General features: G+C 40.0%; 1 protein-coding gene across 4 annotated transcripts in view; it reads right to left on the bottom strand.

Annotated features, from left to right (window-relative positions):
* Positions 1-21934, bottom strand: part of ttbk1a (tau tubulin kinase 1a) — a 54984-nt gene that overhangs the window by 31955 nt on the left and 1095 nt on the right. Inside the window, exons 1-6 of one of the 4 annotated variants that reach the window (XM_044343339.1) lie at positions 20120-20599; positions 12354-12512; positions 9151-9298; positions 8965-9038; positions 7585-7725; positions 5306-5410 (exon numbers count right to left, since the gene is read on the bottom strand). In XM_044343339.1, coding sequence (XP_044199274.1) covers positions 5306-5410; positions 7585-7725; positions 8965-9038; positions 9151-9298; positions 12354-12461 — 576 coding nt within the window. In that variant the 5' untranslated portion in view covers positions 12462-12512; positions 20120-20599. Of the gene's footprint in view, positions 1-1565; positions 1585-1623; positions 1694-5305; positions 5411-7584; positions 7726-8964; positions 9039-9150; positions 9299-12353; positions 12513-20119; positions 20600-21934 lie in introns of those variants that run through there. The other 3 variants (XM_044343329.1, XM_044343346.1, XM_044343355.1) reach the window with 3 other exon arrangements.

The following is a 21934-nucleotide window of genomic DNA, read 5'->3' as shown; positions in this document are numbered from 1 at the left end:
GACTTTATGGTTAGCACGGGTTACCATGGTTACGCTTCTCCTACCAAGGAGGCTATCAGGAAGTGACGTGATAATTACAAAGCTCAATGCGTCTGAAAAGATACATGCTACTGTTTATTCACAAAAAGGTATGTTAAACAACAACAACAGTACACATGTTGCGATTTCGGACGTAGTGATGCTTTTTATTTGATGTCATGACATCATCGAAATGACTCAACACTAAGTTGATAACCCAGTGGAGACTAAACTCTCAACTCCTGTCATTTAACATCTGATGATTATTTTTTACATAGAAGTACAAATAGTCTTTTGTGAGGGCTAAACTTAAAGGACCAGTTCATAGTTTTTCCAGTGTTTCCAGTTAAACCAGCAGTCAGGTGTCTGTAATCATTCCTCCTGTTCATACTGGATATTAAAAGATCCTTCAAATGTGCTTTCAATGTCAGTGATGGAGGCCAAAATCCACAGTGTGTCCACACAGTCATTTAAAAGTTGATGTGAAGCTTCTATTCAGCTTCATCAGTCTGAGTTAGTCATATCAAGTGGATATCTGACACATTTACAGTCTTTTTAGCATCAAATTCCCTTTTTGTGTTTCCTCGGACAGTGTTTCCCTGTTGAGCTGCAGGTGGAAGTATAGTAACAAAAAGAGGGACTAAAAAGACTGTAACATTGAAAGATATCTACTTGATTTGACTCATTTGGCCCCCATCACTTATGGCGTTTTTCCATTATGTTTTGGTGATAGTCGTGCCGAGCCGTGCTGGGAGCACTCAAGTCGAGCTGGCACCCTGCGAGTGTTTTTCCATCACACAGCACAGCAGGTAAAAGAACTTGTTTACTTGCTGGAGGTGAGCTATTTGCAGAAAATGCATTAAGAGTTTGTTGTCTGCAGCTCTTCATCAAACATCATCGCTGTGGCTGTTTCTGCTTGTAATCTTCCTCCTAGAATTATTTCTAACTGATTCACTGAAAAAGTTGCTCCAAATATGTCCACATCTTGTTGTGTCGACCTGTTTTTATTGAAGAATAGCGCCACTAACAAAGCTCCGCTAATTACTTTGTCATTTAAAAGCTTTTAACATGAAGCAGCAAAAGTAGGAAATGTTGGGTTTTCATCAGCAGTAACTTAACACAGCTCTGATACGGCTGTAAAATAAAGCAGATAACTGAAAGTACTGATGGAAAAAACCCTATTACATTGTAAGTGAAGGAATCTTCTAATGGTCAGTATGAACAGGAGGAATGATTACAGCAAGAAAAACAGGTTTCACTGTTCATTTGGGCTCCTGACTGTTGTTTTAAGACGGACTTGAAGAATTGTGAACTCGTCCTTTAAGCATCACAGCTCTGACAATGACGTGGCTACTGACTAACACAGACTACTCTCCTGAAAAATGATTAAAAATAATAAATGAGTGAAAATGTAGTTTATTTATGACAGCTGTAAAATGTGTTAATAACATTATATTAACATTAATAATGTGTTTGGGTCATTTCATATCTGAATGTCGAAGTTATCACACTTTAATTTTTTCAAGTTGTGGTTTTTCATGTTTTACTTTGGCGGTCGGCTGCTGATGCTGCTGTGACCCCTCTGTTGCTATAGAAACCACTCACATCCCTGGGTAACCATGGAGATGATGGAGAAACAGGAGGCATGCACGTCAAAATCATAAGTCCAAAGGAACTGTAAGAAAAACAAAAACAACACTGAAACATAAAAAGATGAAAATAAAACACATAAAATAAAAACAACAACAAACTGAAACATCACAGAACACAAATTATTGATAAAAGAACTGATGACTGGTGATCAATACAGACTGAACATCATGCAAACTGTCACTGAAGTAACTGACATCAAAGTTAAAGTGTGGCATTAATCCACAGTAACGGTCTGTTCATAGTTTTATGGAATGACACTGTTTTGTTGGAAAATAATGTTGTAACATAAAATGTTTTGACACTTTATCACAAATTATACAAGATATGAAGTGAAATCAATGACACAATTCTTCTCAGAGAGAAATTTCCAAAGGCTCTGAGATCAATTTCAGAATTGTGACTTTTAAAATGGATTTTTTTAAAGTCCAAATTCTGAGAAAAAGTCAGAATTTAGAGGAAAAAAAAGCTGATGTATATTTTTACTTCATCCTCGTCCGCTCACATGAGGTGAAAACTAAAAGGAAACAGGAGTTGTAGTGAACATATTAATTCTAGGAAATGACAGTAGAACAGAACGAACTGTTCAAATCAACACGCTGCGTTCACGTGCCAGACCTCCCGTGTTTCACTTCAACCATCACAGACATGAAGCAGCAGATCTATTTATTCCACCCAGATGATTTATTCATCAGCAGAAACCTCCAGAGCAGCGGAGATCTGATCCTGCAGCAGCTGCACTAAAGCTGCTGCACGTTTCCAGCCTCTATATTTATATTCTGGGGCTCTACTGGGATATATTTGCATGATTTCCAGTTAAAAACTCCTTATTTATCTTCTACTGGTCCTTTATGCAGCCCCTCAGTTCAGCCTCTGTCTGAAACAGGCCGTTTTAGCTCCTGTCTCTTTAAGCCCCGCCCTCCTGATGAGCCCACTCTGTTCTGATTGGTCAGCTTCAGGAAGCTTCCAGAGGCTACGTAAATATTAAAATGTGTTTGAATGAGAGTCACTATAACTGTGACAGAACGACTGAACCACGAGGCCTGAAGTCACACATGGATGAAGATGATGAAGAGCAAAACAGGAAATCAGATGACTGCTGTTCCTGTTTCCTGTTTCCAGCTGCGAACCGGGACAGTTTTTTAAAAAGTGTAACTACGATCATCACCCTAACCTTTAACCCCGCGGTTATTATCATTGCCATGACGACAAACGTGGTCTAACTTTAAGGAAGTAGTAACATTAACCCGCCACCTTAACAAAGTCACATGATCAAACCACAGAGTTTAATGTGGAGTTCCTTTTTAAATGCTGAAAATATTCTGAACATATTTTTTTTGTTGAAATCTTCAGTCACCAGCTGTTTTAAGAAATTAAATGATTAATTTTTTAACATGACATCTTCAGTATGAACTAAAGAGCTCTGAGCTGAGAGACGCAGACAGAGAATGAACGTATCCAGAGACTGATTTAGTTGATTTTTTTGGTGTTTTCATGAGAATTGTTGACAATAAGACAAATAGAGTCAAAGCAGAACTTCCAGTTTCTGTTCCAGACGTAAGAAAACTTCATTAAATATCTCATTAACGTGGATCAGAACCTGTCTCCACAGTATATCACTTCACATGTTTAGATAAAAACCTAAAAATCTAATATCATTGTTTATTCAATATTTAGTCCGAGAGGTTTTCAGGCTAAAAGTTACGGCTGGACAGACTGAGTGAGTGGAGCTGCGGCGGCGGCGGCAGCGAGTTCAGACGTATCTAATAACAGCAGGACAGACAGACGTCTTTCAGATCTCAGATTACAGCAGGAGGTCACGGTGACGTACGTACCTGCACCGAAAATAACATTTAACTTTGTTAAAATCAAAAGGTTCAAATGTCTGACAGCAGCTGCCGTAGCGGCGCCGAGATAAACTCCAGAAACACTCTAGACAGGAAGTGATGTCATGACTTCAGCTCTCTATATAGAATAACGCCATGCAAAGTAAATACTTCTCCATCATCATCATCATCATCATCATCATCATCTGCTGCTGCTGCTTAGATAACCTGATCATGTGACCTGAGTCAGCTGCTGTTAGAGGACTTCCTGTTTGATCAGAGCTGATGTCACGCTGTGAGAGAGAGAGAGAGGATGGAGGGATGGTGAGAGGAGGAAGAGAAGAAGAGGAGCAGAGCGCAGGGGAGTGGTAGAAGAGGAAGAGCGAGCTGAAGCTGACTCAGCTGGAGAGAGAAGCAGAGGATGATGGGAAGAGGAGAAAGAGAGAGAGAGAGAGAGAGAGCCTGAGGTCTCTCGCCCACTGACGCATGTAACAGCATCAAATATTCATCTGAGTGCTGCAACAGAAGCAACACTACTGCAGGAGGAGGAGGAGGAAGAGGAGAGGAAGAGGAGAGGAAATGAGAAAGAGGAGGAGGAAGAAGAAGAGGAGAGAAAATGAGGAAGGTGAGGAAGAAGAGGAGAGGAAATGAGGAAGATAAGGAGGAAGAGGAGAGGAAATGAGGAAGATGACAGTAATTGGAAGCGGCTCACTGATCTAAAAATAGCTCCGGGTTAAATCTGAGAGACAGAAAATGAATGAGAGGAAGGAGAAGAGAGACGCAGCAGCTCAGAGTCAAACTACGAAGACCAGCAGACTTTGGTTACTGATTATTGATTATTGATTATTGATTAACATCCAATAAAAAACATCTGGAGACGCTCTGGACTTCATCAAAAACTCCATCACGCAGTTTCAGGATCTGCTGCTCTGTGATCAATGACTAATATCAGGTTGTGTAATGTATCTGATCAATCCTTGAGACTTATTATTGATCAGTTTGTACACACACACACACACACACACACACACACACACACACACACACACACACGCAGGCCTGTAACAGACAGGAGGAACCACTCAGACTCATCTATTGAACTAATGTGCTGCAATGCAGCAAACACGCCCAGTCTGCCGTCAGCCGTTTATTACTCAGTTTGGGATTTTAAGCAGTTTAAAGGAAGCAAGAAGAAAAATAAACAGAGGCGACAAAAACAACCCGAATAAAACAAAAACAAATATTTTCATGTTATAACCAGAACAACATCCTGTTTAACAAGATATTTTCAAGTTATAACATATTTCTTTCTTGTTATCACCATTTAACAAATTATACTGTTTAAATATTTATATCCTGGAACTTATTTTTTATTATTTACTTTTACTTTTGTTGCACAGAATAAATGTATCCTTTAAATTAGATGTGGTCATGTGACGTGTTGGTATGTCAGTATAACAAGAAACATTCATATTTTGTATAAATGAGTTTAATGATTAAAAAGAAGACACAATGTATGGAAGCTCGTTCCTGACAAAAAAAAAACAGACAGGAAGCATCCTGGTGGCAGGTTTGGTCTTCCATACAGGTAACATGAAAAACATGACCACACTCTGGACGAATTATAGAACATCAGCTGTTGCTCTGATGTGACAAAATAATCTTCAACAATCTCAGTTGAAAGCTCTGGAAGAATAATGGACCTTGAGTTATGATTATTTTGTCGCTGTAGCTTTCTACAGCTTACTTTCAGAAAACAGACCTAATGACGTTGTGATGTCGAGAGACAGGTTGTTGATAAAGTTTCTTACCGGTCGGACCTCCCCGGTGGTGTTGGTGTACTGCCGCGCCAGACCGAAGTCCAGCATGTAGCACTTCCTGTAGGTGGAGGGAAGCCGGCCCATCGCAAAGTTCGACTGCAGGAACAAAACAGAAACACATCAGAGTTCAGAGGACATATGGATACAGTTTAGAGGTACTTGTACTTTACTTGAGTATTTCCATGTGATGCTACTTTCTACATTTCAGAGGGAAATATTGTACTTTCTACTCCACTACATTTATTTGACAGCTTTAGTTAATTTTCAGATGAAGATTTGACACAATGGATAATATAACAAGCTTTTAAAATACAACACATTGTTAAAGATGAAACCAGTGGTTTCCAACCTTTTTGTCTTTTGACGTCTTACAAAAAGCAGTGTGTAGTCGGGGTCACATTTCACATGTCTATGAGTTGTTAACAGCTCCACCAAATAGTGATTTTTCCCTCTAAACTTCTCACATGCTTTCATTTCAATAAATGTTCAAATGATCCAATATTTCAGCAAAAATCAAAGATTAGAGAAAAAGTCCAAAAACTGAAAACAGATTTGTGTATCAGAACTTTGTTTTTTCTTCTTTCCTCTCCCATTAATCATCTCATGACCCCTCAGATTTATCTGCTGACCCTTTGGAGGGGCCCGACCCCTAGGTTGGGAACCACTGGACTAAACTAGCTAACTGTATATAAAGTAGTGTAAACTAGCTCCACCTCCAGCAGCTACAACAGTAACATGCTGCTCTAACACTGATGCTTCACTATTAATAATCTAATGATGTCATATATAATAATATATCAGTCAGAGGGACCAAACCACTACTTTTACTGCAATACTTTAACTACATCAAGCTCATAATACTTATGTACTTTTACTGCAATACTTTAACTACATCAAGCTCATAATACTTATGTACTTTTACTGCAATACTTTAACTACATCAAGCTCATAATACTTATGTACTTTTACTGCAATACTTTAACTACATTAAGCTCATAATACTTATGTACTTTTACTGTTGTAGGATTTTTCATGCAGGACTTTTACTTGTAATGGAGTATTTTTACATTGCTTTATTAGTACTTTTACTGCAGTAAAGGATCTGAGTACTTCTACTGCTAATTAAACCAGTAACTGAAGAGTAAAAGATGTTTCAGATAAGACAATGAATGACCTGAATTCATCCGAACAGAGTAAACTGTGTTGATGAATCCTGATCCAGACTGAACTGAGTCTGATGAAGTTTATGAGCACGAAGCTCCGAGTCTCAGACCCGCTGGTTAGTTATTCGTCACTCTGACCTTCATCATCAGTGTCTGTGTCTGTCCTCCAGCTTTTGTTCCTGTTCTGCTCATTAACATGCAAATCTATTCAACACTGTGCTCCAAATTCTCTCTTAACCTCCCCTGTCCTCGCTGTCATTGGCTTGTTTTTCTGTTTACAACGCGGAGAATGTTTAACATTCATGTAAAATCCTGCAGACGTGCTGAAAGTCTTTCAAAGATTAAAAAAAAAACACAACACCTGAAGATGAACAGCATTAATGAAATTAAAACTTTCCACTAGTTTGTTCACATTTTTACAAAAAATCGCTCTCAATCATCTTTAATCCTGATAATTTGGTTTTAAATGTCTAAAAATGGACTGAAAAACACTGAATAATGTCTGATTGTAAACATTTTTCTTTATATCAAAGACAATATTTATACAGCAAACTATTTAAATCTACATGTTTTGGCTTTATAAAAAGCAATAAAGCAGCATATGGTCATTTTCGGAGTTTCATTGGCTATTTGAAGTGCCAGTCATCGGCAGAATCTGTTCCTATTGGCTCAGGCAGGAAGAGGGGCAGGCACTACTGTGGGCTGTGAACAGGATATGGAAGCTCCTATTGGGTCAAGTGAGGTGTCAATCAAAACACCAGAGTGCAGCCGCCATTTTATACCAAGATGTGGCTAATATTTGCATACTAACGTAAGTTATGAGCCAGCTAATTTGAAATGATGTAACAGCCGGATATTTATTGATGCAATAATGTTTTTTGGACTAAATATTTTGGACCTTTGCCGATGTAACAAGACCGTTTTTGTCGGAGTAATAACAAAAAATGTGTCTCATTATGAACAAAAATCCAAACTTTGTCTTATTTCAGCTTATACCTATAAATTATTTATGTTTTAGGGATCACAGTCACACCAGCATTTATAACAGAAACATTTTGAAATTAAATCAATTCAAACATTCAACACATTCAACAGTTTTCGTCGTACCGGTTTGATGTCGCGGTGCAGGAAGCCCACTGAGTGGATGGCTTCGATGGACTCCAGGATCTGCTTCCCGAGCCGCAGGGTGGTGCTCATGGTGAAGGTTCCTCTGGGCTGACTCCTCCGCAGGTCGGCCAGGTTTCGACCCTGCAACCGACGATCGTTCAGTTAATCAATACACAAGACGCTTTCAAACAAGCTGCTAGAAAGATGAAACACATTACAGAAGCTGTCATCGTGCAGGACAGAAACACGAGTCCCACGAGTCTTTTTCCATAAGTGCACCATCAAACCTCAACCAAAAAACAGAAAACACAGAAAGAGAAATGCTGCAAGTCCACAGAAAACAATAGAAGTTTAATCCAGGTGGCTTCATTTACACCTGATATTAACATCTGATCTGTATCTGGATTCATTATCTACATAACAACATCCAACTAATGTGTCTTTGCATTTAAAGCTGGTATTAAAATGCGTTCTTGTTTTCTAAGTTGTTCCCGCATTGTGATCGGATCTAAATATACAAATGAGCTGGGCGGAACTGGCGAAAAAAATCATTGGGATCGACTCTGGACGACCAGAATAAACAGTCCAGTGCTGCGTCTCAAATCGCGTACTTCTGTACTCAACGCTTAACATTTTGAGTGCAGAAGTGCGTTCACACCGAGAAGAATGGGGAAATGCACTGAAAATGGTAAAAAAGTTGAGTGTGGAACTATGGACGCTTCTCGCCCTCAATGGTCGCCATCTTGGCTACATAGCAGAAGAGGAGGGACCATTTTTTAAACTGGAAATGGCGGCCGGGTACGTTGTAACTACGGTGAACATCACCACATTATAAACATGTAAGTTATACATGTGTTTTTAGCACTAAGCACCACTATACTGATGTCGTTTATAAGCCATCAGTACATTTTTTGGATTAATTTAGCAGTCTGTAATGATTTGATAACACAAATGCTAACGCTAGCTAAAGCTAATTTGCGATCGTAATTTCCGGTAAGTGCACAACGGCTGCGTTTGATTTGAGACAACACCAACCCTGTCAAAATTTGCGCACTACGCCAGTAATATATAGTGTACACAGTGTACTATATGAAAGCTCAGGTGTTTCTATCACTTTCCTTAGAAACTTTTATTGTTTTATAACTCATTTCTGTGTTTTTGGATGTTGTGTTTTCTCATTTTGCAGTGTTTTTCTTCCCAAATGCTGCACATGCCGTCAGAGTGTTTTCTCTGTTTTCATTTGTTATCTAAGTTGCAGCATGTTGAGCTCTCAGTGTCGCTGTGCAAAAAAAAGCTAAAAAAAAATTAATTATTAAAAAAAAAATGTCATCAGTGTTGAAGTTAATCTGGCCTGGATCCACCTCCAGCACCATGACTCACCTGAAGCTGCATGACCACGTAGTTGAATTTGTCGTTTCTCCCGCAGCCGATAAACTTACAGACGTGGTTTTTACCTGCAGAAGAAAAAGAGACAAAAGAGCGAGAGAGTTTTATTTATTTGCACAAGTAACAAATATGATGTCAACTGCTAATAACAAGCCCGGCAGACTAAAAGCAGAGTCTCACCCTGCAGCTTCTTCAGCACCGCCACCTCCATCTTCAGCACCTGTTTGGGCTGCTGGGCCGACTCCACCTTCAGCGCCACGTTCTCCCGCGTCAGCAGGTCCAAGGCTTCGTAGATCTCCCCGAACCCGCCTCCACCGATCTTCTTCAGCTGCGACAGAGAAGGAAGAACCGACTCAGACACAACCGACAATAACCAACAATAATTATAACAATAACAATAACAATAACCAATAATTACTACTGATTATCTGTTTACTCTTTAAATCAATTTGCTCTAAATGACAGAATCAATAAAATCAGCCCAGAATGTGACTACATGTGTTACCGCTTTGTGACAACTCGTCCTTTATAAAAGCTTTATAAGCATGAATTAAAAAGATGTTTAGTTTTCATCAAAAACAAGTCGTGAAGTTATTTCCACATCCAGCAGTTACGGAGCAACATTATCATTCATGTGGAGTCGTGTTTCTGTCCACCTGGTGAATATAAGTCCAACATTCACTCTCTTTTAGCTTCTGTTTTTACTCTCTACCAACTCCTGAGGGAAATATCTGGCTCTTTAGCTGCTAAATGCTCCACTATGTTCACCAGCTAGTCTACAGCTAACTGTGCAGGTAGTGTACAGCGGCTTTTTTTAGAGCTTTATCTCTGAAAACAACGCTATGAGACGCTGAGAGTGAACCAGAACAGTAAAGTTGCAGCCGGACAGATAAACAATGAGCTGAAACTCACTATAAAGCTCCGTAAAGCCGAGAGGAGCTGCAGAGTCTCTGATGATTCTCTGTAGGTTCATCACTACGAGCCACAACCAACACATTACACACTGACATTATTAATATAAAAATACTGATTATAGTCGCTTTAAGGTTAATTAAAGGGGCTGCAGAAGATAAATAAGGAGTTTTTAACTGGAAATCATGCAAAGATATTCCAGTAGAGCCCCAGAATATAAATACTTTAAGGTTACAGTAAATGCATGATGTCCTCATAACTATAGAAAGACTTGTGTGTGTTGAAGCTCAATGGGGACAGTAAATTGATCAGTGAAGTGCAAACAGCCTGCAGGCTCCACACTGCGACCTGATTGGCTGAGACAGAAACTGCATTACGCAACTTATTACTTCAGAAAAAGAAGAAGAAGCTCAAAGAACCACAGATGTGATTTTACTTGTATTAACCCTTTAACTGTCATCATCAATCCAGCAGTCAGTCAACTTTATTTATTACATTAAGATCAGGTGGTGGTGCAGTTATTAACATGCACTCATAGCAGTGACAGAAGCCTGCAGACACAACTCAGGGCTGAAAAATATCGTCAGCTCCTTTTTTATTTACAGATAATTCTCCTACGATTTATTGACTTTAAAGGTTTGTTGTTTTATTGTAGGTGGTTTTAGTGTCGGTGCATCATAATGTAGCTATTTATGGGACATTTTTTGTGTCGCATTAATATGGAAAACATGATCATGATTTGTTATTTGCTAGATATACTTTTATATAAACAAAGAAAATAACATAATTTCACATTATTCTTTTAACAGCGTCCATGAGACAGATGTGACATTTAAATATCAACGGAGATGGATTTTCTTATCAGCAGCTTGAGAGGAAACTTGATGATTTGGAGGATTTTGAGACACTCGGCAGGACTGTGAAGTAAACGTGTGAACGATGTGTTCACATGGACTCAACTGAATGTGTGAACTCTCACTAAAGTGAGACGTCTGTCATTCATCCTCATTCTCTCTCTTAAACCGAGTCTCAGCTTAATCACAGGAAAACAGAATCAGTTTCAACCAGATACAGCTTTCTGTGTGAAAATGAATTTAAAATATTAAATTAAAGCTGTGAGCAGCGTTGGTCGGGACCTCGCACTCTGGCCCGTCAGGATCAGATCATTTTGCTTTTTAAAAATGAGGGATATTTCTTACAAGTGTGGTGTGCTTTTATTTTGAAAGTGTGATTGACATGTGTACTGTCAGGTGTGTAGAGACAATAAGTAACTGCAGCTGGACACAGAAAAATACTCATATATTTGAATGGAGAGTGTGAGTGAACCCACACCTTTTTGAACATTTACTGCTTCCACATAGTTTTAGATACAAACTTCATTTGAACTTTAAATGAGTCACGAGACTTTGACCTACAAATCTTGAATTTACATGTTTTTTCTATATTTTATTGTTTTTGAGATATTAGAGTGTGAGTTTTAAAGTCTTTTCTTGCTCCTCCTGTGATTTTATAATGAGTGTGTATTGCGGAATGTTTCACAGCACTGAGGGAGTGACATCACCAGGAGCAGTTGGAGAGGAGGATTTTAGAGTACGCTTCTTGTGAAATCTCCTCATAAATCCCATGACTTTGGCCAAATCTTACATTAAAAATCATATTTTAGTAGGAAATTTCGCGGCGAATCCATTGATACAGGTTTGAAAATGGTCAGACTTATAGTTTAGACGTCAGAAGCCTCTGTTTGACACAAAGTTCATGCCAATAGATTGCCTCCCCATTGGTTTACATTGTAAGGTGTGATGTGGCACTGCAACTTTCAGGGTTTATAAAATCCAAACTGTTCGAGTTATTACAAAATTTAAAAAAAAAACTTTTTTTCAGCATAGTGTCATAAGTCACCGATTAAAGTTTGAAGCCGATACCATTAACGCCCTCGGAGGAGATAGCGTTTGTTCGGGGGCCAAAATTGGGGCAAAGTCTTATTTTGAAAGGCTAATTGCAGACTTCCTGTTGGATTTAGGTCAGGGGTGTCAGCATATGATTTGTAGGTCTTGATGAGACGAATAATTGAGTTTTGGTTTGATCTCTATACGACATTCCTACGGGCCGTGGCGGCCATTTTAGTTACATAGGTGGCGCTATAGAGCACATTATGGCACTTTGAGTGTTAATTTTTACATTTTATCAAATATTTCACCAGACCTGATGTGTGTGCCAAATTTGGTGAGTTTTTGAGCATGTTTAGGGGGTCAAATTAAGGTTTAAGTGGTGTAATAATAAAGAAACAAACAAACAAACACATGTAAAACAATAGGGTCCTCGTCCTAAGGCAGAGGACTACTGTTTTACAGTAGTCCTCTGCCTTTTGGGCTCGGTCCCTAATAAAATCCCTGCGCTGAGGAGTGTACAGTGATTTTGTCCTCTGTCATGATTCCTGCTCTCATCGGCTCCTCAGTTTCCTCCTGACTCACCACTTTCCATCGGTCTTTGACCATGCAGTTTGGCGGCAGGATGTCGGCCTGCTCGGACGTCCCGTTCATGTTGGCGTTGTCCTGGAGGCCGGGGACTAGGCACTGCATCTGCCAGCCAGACAGAACACGAGCAGCTCCCAACTTAAACGAGCCATTTATCTGAAGGGGGGGAGCACAAGAGAGGAGGGGGGGGGAGAGGAAGAACAGAAGAGTCAGTCCATTTCAAACATCATGCTGGTTCTGGGAGTCTCCCAGTCGACCCTCAGCCCTGTGCAGAGTAACAACAGGCATTAGAGATGGCTGGTTGCCATTACAAGCCATTCTTCAGCTGGATCAGGCTACAGGCCAGTGGGGGGGAGGGGGGGAGGGTTGGGGTGGAGGGAGGAGGAGGGGGGGTGTGATGGTATTTGCAGTAACTGGAGCAAATATCATGTCTGCAGAGGAAGCAGCTGAACTCTGAGGTCTCATCCTGACTGCAGCTGCGACGGCCCGACAGCCGCCGTGGACACGACCGAATCATCAGAGATCGAAACAGGCCAGATTCTACCGAACCACCTGAACTAACAACCATCACCATGGCAACGGAGCTTGTCCCAACACCACCACACCGAGGTCTCAGGGGGGGACTCGCACTGAAACACTGGGGCTGAATTAACAACCTCTTTTTAGTTAAAGTTGAACTATAACTGTTAAACTGTTCAGTGAGAAGAGCTGAATAACACTGAGTATCAACATCTGTCATGTATTTTGTCAATTTTAATTTTTCTCATTTGGACAAAGTTCAACTTTTTGTGGGAGAAACATGTCTATATTTCTATCTATGAATATATTTTGGTATCAGCACTAGTTTTAGAACATTTTAAACGATACTGAGCCCTCCCACTCATCTTTAAAGGTGCAATATATGACATTCAGCCCCACTAGATGTCACACTAGCATCAACATCTCAGACCAAAACAAATTTTTCTTACTCAATTAAGTTGTAAAAAAAAAAAAAGACAGTTCAGAGATGATCAAATGCTGAGCGACTACATTAACTATTTCTGCCTCAAATGTTTTCAGAAACATATTTTAGTGAACTGTTTCGCTATAATTTGAGAAGGTCGGTGACGTAGCCGCCATGTTGGAAACGGACAACGCGGAGGGACTCACATGCACTAACATGCACGCTCACATGCACTAACATGCATGCGCGGCCGGACCGGCTTCCAAAAAAGAAAGAACAGATGAAGTTCAGATAACAAGTGTGACTTCATTCTCTGCTCAGGACACCATTACTTCACTATATCTGTACGTAGCTAATAGTTGTTTGCTGACATCCAGTGAGGCTGAATGTTGTTTATTGCAAAAACAACAGTACTGGTTGTCACTAAAATGATTTAAAACTATCTCCTGCATCTGTGATAAAATACACTCAAGTGAAGGTTTGCTTTGGCGTTAAGGTTTAATGAAACAAAGCGTCAGCTAAGCTAGCATAGCTGACTTTAACCATGACCTTAATCTTTCCCAGCCTTTAACCAGGAAGTTTTAGTTTCCTAAACATGAAAAACCTGCTGTGGTATGTGTCTTTGTCCTTAACTTTGACAGTTATTTTATATTTTCTAAATATTTTTAGCAGGTTACACTATCTTGGAATGACAAGACTGTGTTTCTTTGTACGCAAATATAATGATAATAAAGTTTAATTGAATTTAGAGCAGTGACAAGAAGGTTTTGTCATTTATGGGCTACTTTGCCCTGAACTAAGCCTGACAGGTACAGCACACTCCCATTCGGTACGCTGTTCCAGAGAAGTTCCATAAATCAGATGTTTAGATGGTTGAGTTTAAGCAAAATAAGCTGTTAGAAATAGTTTTCAGAGATTTAAGTTGTTGGAACTTTGTGGGGATAGCAAAGCTGTGAATGAGCTCTTCCTGAGAAGACAAAATCAGGGGAAAAAAAACCCTTTCAGGCATTTGGAAAATTGTTTTTTAAGTTCAAGGTTTGACTTGATTTGACCTTGTGAGTAGCAGCATGTGAAAACCCTGGTTTGTCAGACGGTTTACTTTAATTGTGATCTTTCCTGGAACCTTTAACAGGAAGATTTACTTATTTAATCGTGGAAATAAACCTGCTACTGCGTCTCTCTGTCCTCCTGATGGGGGGCGCTAGATCAGAAATGACTCATTTGGGATATTCTGGAAAGCAGTGATTTATGTTCGAGGACTGTTCAGCTAAACAGCGAGATATGCAGTTGAACCGTTGGACTTTTTGCCCTGATTTCAGCCTGTCAGGTGATACTCACTCCCATTTAAAGAACTGCTCTGAACAAACTCCATAAAATAAATGTTTAGCTGGTTGAGCTTTGGCAGAAGGTGAATGTTTGATTTGTTCTGAACTTGCAAGTGTTTTTCTGATTTGACCTTTTTGTGGGTAAAATTGCAAGTTCTTATGAAATAATGAGGGGATTTATTGAATTTGGGGTAATTATTGTGCTGGTAAAGTAATAAAATCCTGGAGGAGCTGATGAGTCTGAACTAGACAACATGTATCCGGTGCTTAAACAGTTGATATGTGTTATTGGAGGATGTGGTCGAGCTGTTGAGACACTGAGACACTAACATCACTCTGACTGCCGCCGTCTGGAGCTACGGTCACCTGAAACCACCCGTCACATTAGCGCTCTCCGTGTCGACCCGGCCTGAACTCTGCTTTTATCTCGCCTGGTCTGATGCAACACACCTGCCATGAATGGTTATCAGTTTTCAGTGGATTCGTGGAGGAATTTGTAGGTTCAAAGTGATGCATGTCAGTCCCCAAACCATGCTGTTTCTGCATGCAATGCCACGGGCCGTCATCAGTGCATGCAGAGCTCAGGCGGACTGCAGATATACTGGAGAGTGTCCGCTGTGTTTCCAGTCAGACCAGCTCTGACAGAGGACTGGACAGACTGGGAAGGAGGGGAGGAGTCTTCTCTGCATCTGCAGTGATACAGCAGCAGCAGCATCATCATCATCATCATCATCATCATCAGCTGCAAAGTGACCAGCAGCTGGCGGACTGTAACACCGGAGATGTAGCGAAACGTGCTGCAGGCGTCAACTCGCTGCTGAGCCGCCAATCACTGCGGAGGGGCGGGGCCACAGAGTTTCCCTCCATAAACAGTCACCGACAACAAAGTTTAGCATATTATACATTAACTGGTCGAGTTTTATAGTGTAGTACAGGACAACCAATGAGAAGCTGTGCAGTTATTTTACAATTAAACTGACACAGAAACTTCACTAATCAGGTTTTAAGTGTCTTTTAATAGAAACTTAAATTTTTGACAACCTTAATATGATTAATTTAGATCTGATCAGAACTGCTATAATACCATAAAATGCTGATATAATACAGTATAATATATTGTAGTATAGTTCAGTATAGTTAGCATAGAATAGCTTAGCATAGATGGTATAATATAACAGGTTATAGCACAATATAGTATTTGTACACCAGTATAGCAAAATATAGTGTTAGTATAATTTGGTTAAATTATATCATATGGTGATCATATTGTATTGTGCAGCATAGTATTATGTATAGTATGTTTGGCATGGCACCACATCATATTTTATGGTATAATATGTTATAGTATTTTATAGTATGATATAATATGTACAGTATGTATGGTATGGTAGTATAGTATAGTGTTGTATAGCATCAAATCATCATATTTTATAGTGTAGTACATTATAGTATAGTATAGTATTTAATAACTTTATTTTTATTGCATCTTTCATACAAGAAAATGCAGCCCAAAGTGCTTTATTTAAACAACACTTTATAAAAATAGCTAAATATGGGTTAATATAGTATCAGTACAGTACAGTATTGTGTAATATAGTATTTTCCCACTGTACCAAATTTTAGGATAGTATAGTATTATCTAGTAGTACAGAATCATAGCATAGTATACTATAATATGGTATTTGTAAACAGTGGTTAATATAGTATTAAAAGTAACGTATGACATGGTATAATGTTGTATAGTAGTACAACATATCTTATAGTATCGTATGTATAGTGGTCCTGTATTATATCATATTGTATCATATGATATTGCTTAGTTTAGAGTAATTTAGTATTATAAAGTATAGTATCTTATAACATGGTATCATTTACGTAGTATTTCACTGTTATCATGTAATATCATACACAGCACCACATTCTGTATGGTACCTTATTACATTATTGTTTCATGTTGAGTTGTATTAGACTGTTTAATATTGTACTTTATTGTTTAGCATGTCTTCATATTATAATATATAATATCTTATTGTAGATTATTGCATAGTTTGGTATCTTTTAGTATTATATTCTATTTGTATAATTCATTATTGTACAGTATTGTATCGTGTATCATTTTGTACTATTTCATATCTTAAAACATGGTTTGATAGTCATAGTGATAAAATAGATGATATATAGAATAATTGTGAAACAGGGAGACGTTCTGTGGTCCTGCAGCAGTGATTCTGGTCTGTTAAAGCGTCTCAGCAGCTGATCAGAGTGAAACAACCTGTCAGACAGTTTCTCTACCTTCAAACCTCAGTCTGCTCTTCTTCTTCTCTTCTTCACCAATAAATCTACTAATCTGTTACTGGTAAAGGGGGGAGGGGGGGGGGGGGGAGAGGGGTGCTCTGCCAGAAGCCGGGTTTTTTTTTGCATCATTCCACTTTTGATCTGATGAAGTCAGTCAGAGCTCACCATAGTTCTGAGCTCCCGGAAAACCTGACGGCTTACAACAAATCCTGAGCGGGACAAAACCCTTCCTGTTCCTGTGTTAGCCTACAAGCCAAAACAGAGGGCACAGTTAACCAGGAGACCACTGCAGCCGTCCGACCTGTGCACGCAGGCCCAAACAGTGACATCAGTGGGGGGGGGGGGGGGGGGGGGGGGGCGGAGCATGGAGGGACACGCCTTCATACACCTTCAGATCCTCAGACAGCAAATATAATCATCTAACCTGAATAAGACCGAACTTATTCACCTTCACACGAGACGTCAGCGTCACCAAAAACACCTTCAGCCGTCACTTTACTGCAGAGCAACAAACACCTTGAATAACATTTATTTATTTAAGACATTCCTGCTCCGCGGTACGTTTAAGGTTTAAATAAATTAGAAAACAGTAGCAACATTTCTCACCACTTTTTGATGAAACAAAGTGAAACTGGCTCATTGTGTGAAGCTGATGTACAAAATATTAACAAAACAAACGTTTCCAGTCCCAGCAGCGCCCCCTGGAGGCTGAAAGACGTCACAAAACAAACATAAATGAAAAGTTTGTCCTGAGGAAGGCGCTGAAGGAAAAGTATATATATGTATATCCTTTTTATGTAAACATTTACCGTCATAATTAAATGTTTAAGGGCTAATAATTAGCTTCTTGTCTTTATAAACCAAATTAGTTGTTTTTCATTGTGACATGAATTTTAAATACCACATTTAAATCAAATCAGCACAGTGAACAAGGTGAAGAGGAGTATTGCGTTTCAGCGTCCAGCAGAGAGCAGCATCGAGCTGCCGATATTAAATACAGAGCGATGTCAGTACAGCTTGATCCCATCGTGGCGCATCGTGCACCGTGCTCCGGCTGCGACGCGGCTGCTGGAGCTGATCATGGCCGCTCTAAGATGGCGCTCGTGATCCTACCGGACGCGCCAGAAACGTCCCAGAAGCGCCCCGTCTATTTTTGACGGAAACCACGTCAAGCTGCGCAGAGCAACAGCAGATCGAGCCGGACAGGAAGTCAGACACAGAAACAGCATAGAGCGTCTGTAATTGTTTTGCTGTAATTACTGTAGTAGCAGTGCAACTGAATTTAAAAGGTGGATGGCTTCTGAAAACGCTCTCGGTGGAGGAGTAGGACGCCGTGTTGCGGCGTAGACGCGCCTGGTGGGATCCTGGCGTTTTCATGAGGAGGCACGAAAGAGTCTTTTTCGTTTTTCAACTATCCAATCACAGCTCGGGGGGCCATGACCACGGGCAGAGATTAGTGTCGCTGTTGGCAGCCATGACAGAAAGACTTTCACATTAAAACAGTTTCCTGTGGGACACGATGGTTACTGTACAGTCAGTCGTAGTTTCTTGTGCAGCTGTCCGTCATGGCTGCCATCAGCTTGTGTCAATGCTGATAAGCTCCGCCCTCTGGCCCCCGTAGCCAAAGCATGATTGGACAGCTGAGTCTCCATCTTAAAAAAAATCAATTCATTCAGCAAAAATGTACATAATTATCCTTTTACATATGTTTTTTTTGTTTTTCACGTTGTTCTTGTGTTTGATTTGTTTTTATCTTTGCATTTTAAATCTTCCATACAGCCGCGGATGACATCGTCAGGACAAACTTTACATTAATGTAACATCTAATGAACATTTCTTGGCCTGTAAACGTTTGTTGAGAATGAGCCAAATGTTATTTATACAAGCAAATATCTCTGAATGCTTAATAAACATTAACGTCCGAACCTGTTTTAACCGACTGAGCTGAAGTGTTTTTGGTGATCAGACGTCAAAGACGGTGAAGCAGAATAAACATCAGTACAGTTTTATATATAAACGTTAGCTTGTGATCAGACGGCTTCTCTGAACAGACGCTGCTGAGTCTGAACAGAGATTCATCAGGACTCATCAAGCTACCGTCTGTTTTAATAAATACCAGAGATCATACAATGTAACCGCACAGCGTCACATTCTGCCATCACCTTAGAGGAAAAAAACAGGATATGGATTAGAAGTAACCAGTAAACAGTGCTGATAGATCTTATAGATTATAGATTTCATCCATCTTTTAACTACATTCATATTGTTTCTCATTAACATACATGCATGACATGTTAGCTGTTAGCTCGGAGCATTTTTGCTAACAATAAAAAGAATAAACGATCTTATCTGATGATTAGAAGTTGCAATATTAAAAATAAGTAAATGGTGACAACAAATAATCAACGCATAAATCATCAAATAAATAATTACTGGATAAACAAATACTGTGTCAAATTAATATAAAAATTAAATGAAGCTAAAACAAAGTCAACTATTCTTGTTTTTTTTTGATGGTTTGTGAACATGTGATCGTTCATTATTTGCTGTCATGATTTTGGCACTAATGTTCCTCCGTACCTGCACATCTACATGCTTCACCTTCACCTTCACTCTTCATCGTATCATCGCTGCTCTGGAATCAATATTTGATTAATTTTTGTGCCATGAAAGCAAACTGAGCTGAATGAACGGTGAGGATGAAACCCCCCCCACACCCACACCCCCACCCTCCTGACTCTCTCTGCATCACTCATATTGAATCTCTCCTCTCTGCAGTGCACAGTCATGGGTCCCATGTGCGCATGCGCAACATCACATCCTGCTGATCAATAAATCTGGCCCGGACTACTAGTTATCAATTAAATATCAGTTACAGGGTAACAAACCGGATCAGGTCTGGTCTAAAGTCACACTGGTTCTGATCAGATGCGTCTGATGCGGATCAATTAATTCACTTCCGTTCACGCATCACTGCGGAACACACACACACACACACACACACACACACACACACACACACACTGACGGCTCTCTGAGTCCGGGCCGGAACCGGAGCTGGGCCTGAGCCGAGCAAGAGCCGGGCCGGAGCCGAGTCGGGTCTGGTCGGGTCGGGTCGGGTCTGGTCGGATCGGGTCGGGTCTGGTCTGGAGTGGTGTGGTCGGATCTGGTCGGGTTTGGTCGGGTCTGGTCGGGCCTACCTGGCGCACCGTCCGCTCCTTTTCCGCCTTTTGGGAATCTTCATCTGGGACTTTATTTTGGCACAAAACGTCCTGGTCCAGAAAACCCACCGTTCCTCTGAAGGGGGGCCGGGGTTTGGGGCCTCTGATCCCGCAGGACTAAACCACCATCTATAGTCCCAAACGGGGTCCGTACTCAGACCGCTGCGGGACCGGGACGCAAAGAGTCCCCCAAAAAAAAACAAAAAAAAAAAAAAAAAAAAAAAAAAAAAAAGACACAAAAACCAGGTTTTTATTCCTTTAGTCCAGGACCGCTGCTGTCCAGGTCCGGGTCCTCCTCGGTCCTCGGTCCTCCTCCTCCTCCTGCAGATGAGGAGGATGCGGATGCGGACTGATCCTCCTCCTGCTTGGACCGGATCCGGGACTTAAACCTGATCCCGCTGCCCCGGGCCGGCGGACAGAGGCGGGCTGTGGGTGTCAGTTCTCCGGATCCAGCCTGTTTGTCCGCACTGCAGCTCTGCCCCCCGCCCCCCCACTGCCCCCCCCACCAGCGTCAAACCCCCACCTCACTGACACCACCACAACATCCGGCAGCACTTCAAAATAAAACTTCACCAGCAGAGCGCTTTTACTTTGATTATTTTTACTGTTAGAATTAAATATCAGTTTACAGCCTGTTTGTTTTTATTGTTTTTATTATTACTTCTATAAACTTGACTTTAAATAATGAACCACATATCCAGCTGCTGACAAATATATTTTTGTTGATATTGTTCAATTGAAGAAACACAATAAGTTAAAGGAATTTTCACTTGTGTTTGTCGTGTTTAATTTCTTTACTGTTACTATTAAATATTATTATTTCACTTCCTGTTTTGATGAAAGTGTCCTAACTTTAAGCAAGTAGTAACTTGAACGCACCACATGTTTCTCACATCAGAAAACATGATTGTTTAACGGGGACGTGGTGGTTCTGGTTCTGGAGTGCAGGTTTGGAGGATTCGTTGCAGATTCAGAGAAACAAAAAACCATCAAACATCAAACTGCAATCAGCTCGTCTGACAGGATGTGTTCATGTCCTGCAGTAAATCCCAGCGTCAGCAGAAAAGTCTCAGTTTGATCCTCAAAGAGGAGAAACACCCGGTTCAACAGTGAAGTCGAGGTCACTGCATGGAGGAAGTACTGAGATCTTATTCTGAAGTAAAAGTAGAAATATCACAATATAAAAATACTTCATTACAAGTAAAAGTACTCATGATGTAAAAATGGCCCCAATCTGTGTTATATTTATTATATCATCTAAAAACACAGATACAGATTCATGTTTCAGTCTGTGTGTCTACAACACTGAAACAAAGTAGATTTCATGTGTTTATTTAAACACTGATGAACAGAAAATACTTTTTTTCCGTCAGTAAATGTAAAATAAATGTAGTGAAGTAAAAAGTACAATATTTTCCTCTGAGATGTGACAGAGTGGAAGTATAAAGTAGCATAATATAGAAACAGGATTAAAAGTGATGTACAAATACTTCAAAGTTGTAATCAAATGCAGTACTTGAGTAAATGTACTTTGCTTCTTTTTAAGCAGAAGAAGCAGAGAAAAGAATAACGAAGTACATTTACTCAAGTACTGAACTTGAATACAGTTTCAAAGTACTTGTACTTTACATGAATATCCCCAGTTTATGGTACTTTTTTTACTCCTACTCCGTGACAGTTATTTGATTTCAGGAGTTACCTTGTAGATTAATTATTTACAGACTGAACACACTGCAAAAAATCTTCATCTTTTGCAGTGTGTGCGATGGATCTTTTTCTTATTATTGAGTCCTA

Source organism: Thunnus albacares, chromosome 3 (assembly GCF_914725855.1).
Source record: "Thunnus albacares chromosome 3, fThuAlb1.1, whole genome shotgun sequence".
Lineage (NCBI taxonomy): Eukaryota > Metazoa > Chordata > Actinopteri > Scombriformes > Scombridae > Thunnus > Thunnus albacares.
Note: the sequence above shows the minus strand (reverse complement) of the source record. Positions and strands in the feature narration are given on the sequence as shown.